This window comes from Nicotiana tabacum, chromosome 13 (genome assembly GCF_000715075.1).
Source record: "Nicotiana tabacum cultivar K326 chromosome 13, ASM71507v2, whole genome shotgun sequence".
Lineage (NCBI taxonomy): Eukaryota > Viridiplantae > Streptophyta > Magnoliopsida > Solanales > Solanaceae > Nicotiana > Nicotiana tabacum.
In genome coordinates, this window is record NC_134092.1 from 127,614,392 (window position 1) to 127,622,877 (window position 8,486).

Consider the following 8,486-nt stretch of genomic DNA (forward strand, 5'->3'; position numbering starts at 1 on the left):
TCACTACTCCACCGAGGTTAGTCTTGATACTCACTGGGTACCGACTGTGGTGTACTCATACTACACTTCTGCATATTTTTGTGCAGAGCTAGGTATTGAAGATATCATATTCGGATAGAGATTAGAGTGTGATCGCAAGGATTCAAGGTAGGACTGCTTGGTCATCGTAGTCCCTTGGAGTTTTTCCATTATATTGTACTGTCAACTCCTATTCGAACATTATTGTATATTCGATCCTTAAGATCATTGCATGTATTCAGTTAGAGTTCGTGACTCTGTATTACCAGTCTTGGAAGGTTGTTATAATTATTTCCGCCGTGGGTTTCGATTATCTATTTCAAAAAAATGGCTTGAATTGTAATTAAAATCGGCTTACCTAGTCTTAGAGACTAAGTGCCATCACGACGACGCATGTGGTGGAATTTTGGGTCGTGACATTAATGGAAGGCCGTAATATCCGTGACCAACCGGGTATCACGGCACGGATCTCGGCACGTACCGACGGGAATCCACTAATTAGTTAAACGGGAGATTTTTGCCTTTTATGAAATTGTACTTAGAGTGGGATTCTCCTACTATATAAAGGTGGGGTTTGGTTATTCATTGAAACATTGTAACACGCATCCCAAAGCATAATACTATTATTTCTCGGTTATTCATAACTCTTACATTGTTGATCTGTGTTTCATTATTATAAGCCCAGGATCGAAGACGTATACCTCGTTGAGGCTGCTCTCGAGTCCAGAATCATCTCCCTTATTTTCAAGCGGTTTGATAATTATTACATCTCTTGCCTGTTTATTCTAGCAATCTTTACCATTTGTATTGAATAAGTCCATGTATCCTTAAAACCACTTACAAATTTAATTGTTATCCATTTTTTAGGGTAAACAATATCATTAGGATAGACTGTCTATATCACATTCTTATGGAACGGCCTTTTTTCGAATCGTGTGTGAACGCAAAATAATTTATGCACAGAGCTGCGTCCACCTGACTCCATCTTTTTAAGGATAATATAGTTGGGGTTTTAAACATGGAAATGTAATGAAATGTACCTTATAAACCTTATATCAAACGGGCTCGTCCAAGCTAATTAGTTGCAGGCATAATTTGTTGAATTTGACAACCATTTCCTCCCAATTCCAAACAAACATTGGACTATGGATAACTTCAAATCCTCCCGATCTTTCCCAAAAACCAAACAACCCTAGATCTTTTTAATTCTCATTTTAACTTCAAGGTATAAATTGAAATAGAATCTTTTTAAAATAAATGCATAAATATATCTCATTTAATGTCCAGTACCAATACCATCACTTTGGGACTCAACTAATTCCATTCATAGAAGTTCTACTTTAGGAGTAAAGTACTCTCTATCAAATGCATAAACCTTGTATTGTATTCCAACCATTTTATCATATGAGTATTTTGGTACTTTCAACTTCCAAATGACAAAAAAATAATTTGAAGTAATTAATCTAAATAGCCTTTTACCCATTCGCTTAAATTAAATATAGTTAGTGAATATATAATTTATGTATAATCTATGTTTAGCAACTATGGAAAGTAAACTATTACTTCGACTAAATATTTATGTAAAGATCCCAAAAAATAAATCTAGTATTTATCTTTTTATTTTGGTTCTCATTTCCTTAACTTTTCTTTAACCCACAAGTCTATTAATAGTAGTTTAAAAGAGTTGTCCTACCATACCATATTATCTTTTGTCTTTTGAATTGTGAAATTCCTAACACATTTGTGAAAGCTATTTGTGAATATTTATCGCAAAAGAACATTCTAATCCAACGGTTCATATTCAAAGCCGTCATGATCCTCAAACAGTGGCGGTGGTAGACTTAACAGCTCAAAGAGCAGCTTCTCGTAACTCCTTTTTATCCATAATATAAACTCTCAAGCCTTCTTCAATTCTATTAAAGATTAAATCTTTTTACTCAATTAGGTCACCATAATATAATAATAATGGCTTCAATTCAAACTTCAATTGGTTTTTCCCGTCTGCGGTTAGTTTTCTTGAACACCCTTTTTTCTTAATTGCTCAAAATATTCCAAGATCACTGGAATCTTGCTGTATTTTCGCCATTTTCTATAACCTCATTTCTTTTTTACTATATATAGTTCCAAGAATTTTCTAAAGTTTGTTCCTTTATTGTATATTTGTTTGTGAGTGAATATACTGGCTCTGGAAAATGTGGTTATGTAGAAAATTATGGTAAAAAGTTGGAATCTTTTGTTGTGACTCGTTATGTCTCGCTTTGACAATAACAAGATTAAATTAATGAATACACTTTTAGAATGGTAATGATATATTTAGAATGATTGCTACCCTCTTGGTCCGGCCCTTCCCACATTGCTTGGGCTGAAGAATTTCTCGGACCCCACGTATAGCAGGATAGCGGGAGCTTAGTGCACCGGACTGTCCTTTTTAATGATATATTTAGCTAATGACAATTATGGAAGTAGGATGATTTGAAATGTAGAACAGACAAATTCTGTATGCTTTTGAATAAAATATGAGGATAAGGTTTTTTTGCTTATTAAGGAGGCAGGGTTTGAATGTATTGAAGCAGAAAAACCACATTACAGAGAATTTACAGCTATAAACTGTACTTATTCTCTGAGCTGTCATTAATGCACATTATTAAGGACAAGGACAAGCTCTTTTTTATATTGTTTTTGTCAATGTTATCAAAGACGAAATGAGTAGAAAAGTAGCGAAGGTTTCTTGGGGTTTAAGCGCAAAGTGCAATTAAAGTGCCTCATTTAGCGAAGAAAGGTGCAAATGAAGAGAGTGTGTGTACACACAGATATGCTGCACTGAGCTTCGAGTCACATCCTATGCTGCAATTATCGCCGTGGAACCTACACTGAAGCGCGGATTAAGCTATGTGAGGTCCCAATCCCATGCTGCAAAAGTGCACTGATCTTCAGCTGCACTGAAGATTGGTGGAACTTTAAGACTAGCTGCAGTAATGAAGTCGAGGAAGCATTAGAATAATCTAGCTTGAGTTGAATGTGACAGCGCAGGGTTACATTACAGGAATCAGACTTTGGTAGAAAGTGATTCATTGTCTTGCATTTTGTTTCTTTGTGAGTTCATCGGGTGTCGTGTTTCTTTTATAAGCTTTCGATGTCACCACCCAATTTAAGTTGATGGAGCTTCATTTCCATAGTGGTTAGAGTTGTGAACAGCCTAGAGTGAAAAAGCATATATCTTGAGTAATTTGAGATCATTTTTACGCTCACCTTACTTGTTAGGTACCTTTGATTTCTCTCTCTTTTGGAGTTATCAGAAAATTTACTCAGTTAGACTTGTAAATCAATATGTGACTTGCCATGTCGAAAGGTCCCAAGATTTTTGCCAAGAAATAAGATGTTAAGGATGGATGTTCAATCATACAAGATTAGATTGGAATGTGAAATGATCACACTGGACAGAAGGTGTGCATAGCACACATTGAGAAAAGAATGATAGAAGGTATTGTATGCCGTGCTAGGATAAGCTTGAGTTTTAGAGAACCTCTAATTTTAGAGAACTGCTAAATTATCCTAAAAGACAAATTGATGAGTATTGCAATGGAACAGGTCCATATGGAGTGAATGGATATGAGGATTCATATAGCAAAGGCAAACGAGCTTGGCATGGAGGTGTAGTTGTTGTCACTTAGATATGGTCTGAAGTTAAGGATTTAAACCAGGGGCGGATGCAACATAGAGTTACCAGGTATAACTGAACCCAGCACTTCCGACACGGAGCACCAATTTTGTAGAAAAATCACTTAAAATTATAATATATAGTAGATATGAACCCATAATTTTAAAATATAATGGGTTCAATGCAAAAAACTTTAAATGTTGAACCCATAGAACAGTGTTGTAAAAGGCTCACTTAAGGTGCGCTTAAGCCCTGAAGCTCAGAAAAGCTCAGGAAGCACGCTTCGCCTCGCTTAAGCTGCACTTCAGTGTAAGCAAAGCAGTAAGGCGTGTGCCTTATTGCCCATAAGTTCTATCTTGAATAGAGCAGTACTAAACAACAATAATAATAAGTGTATTAGTTGTTAAGTGAAACATTATGAGTGAATTTGTTACTCTTTCTTCTTGAATTACATATATATATATTTTTTCCATCATTGTGCCTTTTTTTTTACTAAAGCTCACATTTTAATTGCACTTTGCGCTTAAAGCCCCAATAGACCTGGAGCGCTTTTTAGAGCTTTTCGCTTCTGACAACACTGCCATAGAATAAAAATTCTAGATCCGCCAATTTTAAACACGACGCCTCTCCCATATTGGCTGTCCAACTTCTAGAGTTTAGGCTACACACTTCAATTTGCGTAGGTCTGCAAATTTTGAGTGTGGATTCCAAATTCGGTTGTCAAGCTGACAACTTCAATTTGCTCCTCATGCTTGTAAAGTTCCTGAGATGACTGGTATTGCAAAACTTTTGGTTAGAGGATTTAGCTCATATAACAAATCAAGTATTTTACTTCTCTGGCTTGCCATTTTGTCTTCTAATATCAGGCTTCATTTATAATTGTATTTCATGTTCTCTTTCTTATTAGATCCGACCATGCTCTGAATTTTGTCAATCCAACTACAGCAAACTACAAATCAGATTTGTCCTCGCTAAGTTTTGCTAGAAAGTTACCCTTCAGCTTCATAAGCAGCGGCAAAATAGTAAGGGCTACATTTATATCAGGAGAAGACAATGCTTGGTCCTGTTATAGCAACCGAGGTGCAGAAAATGGTTCTTTTGTTAATCATGGAGCTGGAATTCAACAACAACCTGATGCAATAGCTGTCGGAACACCTACCGCTGAAATAACTCCAAACAGAAGTGGGTTTCTCTCTGGTGATGATGAATTTGACCTCGATCATACCGCTGAAGGATTCTCTTCTATTCCCGAGGCTATTGAAGACATTCGTCAAGGCAAGGTTGGTTAACACCCCCCCCCCCCCCGGCCCGCACGCCTCTATTTATGGAGGAAAGTTCAAAACTTATACTTTCATCTCTTTAGTAATTTGGAAAAAGGCTTGCAGATGGTGATTGTCGTAGATGATGAAGACAGAGAAAATGAGGGTGATCTAATAATGGCAGCACAATTAGCGACACCTGAAGCAATGGCCTTCATTGTAAAACATGGAACTGGAATTGTGTGTGTAAGTATGAAAGATGAAGATCTAGACCGGCTTCAACTTCCACTAATGGTGCCACCGAAAGAAAATGAGGAGAAACTCTCTACTGCTTTCACTGTTTCTGTGGTATGTCCACTACTTTTTTCTTTATAGTTCTAGAAGCTACTATCCGGCCCGAGAAAAAAATTTACTTTTATATCTGTGATTAGTTTCCTCCTCAGGACCGATCTTTTATTAAGAGTTCGATGCTGATTGTGTGAGGTCGATGTTCATTAGTCTATGATTGTCTTTGGGCTGGTTCAAAAGTAATGCTTGTCATATATCAAAATTAAATACATGATCGAAAGATCGTTCAATAGCTGCTATTCTGTTGGATATATTTGTGATCAGTTAAACAATGGTTGAGAGCAGTTATTTTCCAATAATTTTACTTGGTTTTTTTGTCTTGAAAAATCTTTGGTTCACTTGTTAAGTTCGTAATTGATTGAGCTGTTCTGTGTTCAGAAGTCAAAAGCATATACCACAGCGCATGTTGCTCTGATATTTGTTTTGTGTCCGCAGTCTCAAATTTGTCTCAGCCATTGACACATATTAGTTGGATATGATATACAGGATGCAAAATATGGTACCACAACAGGTGTATCCGCTCGTGGTAGGGCAAAAACAGTATTGGCTCTGGCATCCAAAGATTCAAAACCTGAGGATTTCAATCGACCTGGACATATTTTCCCACTGAAGTATAGAGAAGGAGGGGTGCTTAAAAGAGCTGGCCATACTGAAGCTTCTGTTGATCTTGCTGTTTTGGCTGGGTTGGACCCCATTGCTGTTCTTTGTGAAATAGTGGATGACGATGGTTCCATGGCCAGGTTGCCGAGGCTTCAGCAATTCGCTGAGGCTGAGAACCTAAAGATTATATCCATTGCCGATTTGATCAGGTAAAAGACTTGATAAATGCAAAATAACATTTATCAGCTTTCATATCTCAGAAACTACATAGACAGAACTATAAACTGGACTTTCTAAAAAAAGTTAAAATTATTTATAACATTTTTAGAAAATTGTGATCAAGAAAAAGGCTCTCTCTCTTTCTCTCTCTCTCTCTCTCTCTCTCTCTCTCTCTCTCTCTCTCTCTCTCTCCAAATAGTGATTATCTTATAGATTTGTACTGAGGGTACTGTCTTATAAAATGGGACTGAGGGGAGTACCTATTCTTGCAAGTTGAAATCCCTTTAGCAAGAGAGAGCATAGACAACCCTCACTTGCTCATTTATTGTGAAAGACATTGTTTTCTTGTTTTGCCAATTCTTTGATATAAGTAAGATTCCATGTGGATGAGAACTGCTCTAATTGTCATTTTATTTTGCAGGTCTACTAAATAGTGACACTAACCACTCAATAGTCAATATATATATACTCAGTATTTGTTTACATCTTTCCTGATTAATGTTTAGTCAAGCGACAAAAAGTGTATTAACTTCCATATCCAATGGCAGGTATAGAAGGAAGAGAGAGAAACTGGTGGAGCTAGCTGCCGCTGCACCAATACCAACAATGTGGGGACCTTTTAAAGCCTACTGTTTTAAGTCTGTCTTGGATGGTATTGAGCATATTGCCATGGTCAAAGTAAGCAAAGCTGTGATCAGATGGCTTGAAAAAACTGCTCCTTTCTTTCATTTTCTTACATTGCTTTACAAGCCTTTATTATGAATTGGGCATTTATTTCACTAATCTTAAAAAAAAAAATGTAATGCTGTCAATACATGATAGATTTGCATAGGAAGTATCTTTCTGATTAATCTTGACAAGGCTCATGATTTGGATAGGGTGATATTGGGGATGGGAAAGATGTTCTTGTCAGAGTGCACTCGGAATGTCTCACCGGCGACATATTTGGGTCAGCGAGATGCGACTGTGGCAAGCAGTTGGCACTTGCAATGAAGCAAATTGAGCAAGCTGGAAGAGGCGTGTTAGTATATCTCCGTGGACATGAAGGACGGGGAATAGGTTTGGGGCATAAACTTCGCGCTTACAATCTTCAAGATGATGGGCATGACACGGTTGAAGCTAATGAAGAGTTGGGATTACCTGTTGATTCTCGGGAGTATGGCATTGGTGCACAGGTATTGACTGAAAGAAAGTTACCTTCTTTTTATTAAGAAATAAAAATATAAAATTTGTTGGCTAGTAGTAAAACAAGTGCAATTTTCTTGAGGCACATGTTAATAGCAACTTCTCCTGTTTATGCTTTTCATTTAAACTTCGATGATTGAACGTTAATGTATTGATTTCAGATACTTCGAGATTTAGGTGTTCGTACAATGAAACTGATGACAAACAACCCTGCAAAGTATGTTGGGCTCAAAGGATATGGTCTGGCAATTGCAGGTAGAGTTCCGCTGTTGGCGCCTATAACTACAGAAAATAAAAGATACTTAGAGACCAAACGTGTGAAATTGGGGCACGTATATGGTTCCGATGCCAATGGCCACATTAATGGTTCTGAAGTTTGTAGAGCGAGCAGCGATGAAAGATCTGACAATGCTGCCTGAGAGTCATCTGAACATCCTCAGCAAAGTCCTATATTGGAACTGAACAAGGTTGTTCTTTAGCTGATCTGATTTGGGATTCAATTTTTTGACTTACATTTCTGGTAGCTGTTTCCAACATTTTTCGTTTAGCCCTGTTGGTTAATGTACTACTTTTCTTTTTTCTCTTGTAAAAGATTTGAAAGAAAGGGTGATTACAAAAACTTTTAAGTTACTTTTGTGTAAGATAAAGTTGATTATTACTTGTTTGGGATAGAGGCATAGTTGATGAATTAACTTATGTCGCATATAAGGAATTAGTGTGAGGAAGAACAATGTTTTAAAAGGGGAACCCGTTAGATAGGATGATCAATTCATAAAATATTCAACGATCAAGGAAAGAAGTAACCAAAGAAAGGGCTCATTCTAGTGTCACGGATTTTAATTGGTTCAGTTGTAAGAGCGTATCACGTGATGTGTGACTTAAATGCGCATCATGAGTCTAACTTTGCGTGAGATTTTTTTATATTTATGTGGAGGAAGTCATTGAGGAAAAATATTTTCTATCAACCTCAGTTAGTCATGAGCGGAATTCATTACAATTATCTTAACTTTTAACTCCATATCAATTGCTCCAACATACAATTGCACATTATTGTTAATCTTTATTACTCAATAATTCACCAAAATACTATTCAATGTGCTAATATTATTAATCTTTAGTATATATTTTACTCGAAAAATATATTTCATTCAGCTACCAAATAACCATGGAAAATATTTTTCAATAAAATATTTTTTCAT

General features: G+C 36.5%; 1 protein-coding gene across 2 annotated transcripts; it reads left to right on the forward strand.

Annotated features, from left to right (window-relative positions):
* The first annotated feature begins 1,864 nt into the window (after positions 1-1,864).
* LOC107809151 (bifunctional riboflavin biosynthesis protein RIBA 1, chloroplastic-like) lies at positions 1,865-7,917 on the forward strand. Of its 2 annotated transcripts, XM_075228497.1 has the most exons (8): positions 1,898-2,024; positions 3,607-3,745; positions 4,584-4,956; positions 5,062-5,283; positions 5,770-6,092; positions 6,651-6,780; positions 6,981-7,277; positions 7,449-7,917. In XM_075228497.1, exons 2-8 carry the CDS (start codon positions 3,726-3,728, stop codon positions 7,704-7,706), a joined length of 1,623 nt encoding a protein of 540 aa, XP_075084598.1. In that variant the 5' UTR covers positions 1,898-2,024; positions 3,607-3,725; the 3' UTR covers positions 7,707-7,917. The 2 variants fall into 2 exon arrangements, with proteins under 2 accessions (XP_075084597.1, XP_075084598.1); XM_075228496.1 differs by lacking the exon at positions 3,607-3,745 and having other exon boundaries at positions 1,865-2,024.
* Positions 7,918-8,486: the final 569 nt, after the last annotated feature.

Excerpts from the sequence above, each read along its gene's own strand:
- LOC107809151 (XM_075228496.1), top strand. The coding sequence starts at position 1,984 with ATGGCTTCAATTCAAACTTCAATTGGTTTTTCCCGTCTGCG. Across the intron at positions 6,093-6,650 it reads TCCATTGCCGATTTGATCAG|GTATAGAAGGAAGAGAGAGA; the intron begins GTAAAAGACTTG and ends ATCCAATGGCAG. Across the intron at positions 7,278-7,448 it reads AGTATGGCATTGGTGCACAG|ATACTTCGAGATTTAGGTGT; the intron begins GTATTGACTGAA and ends TATTGATTTCAG.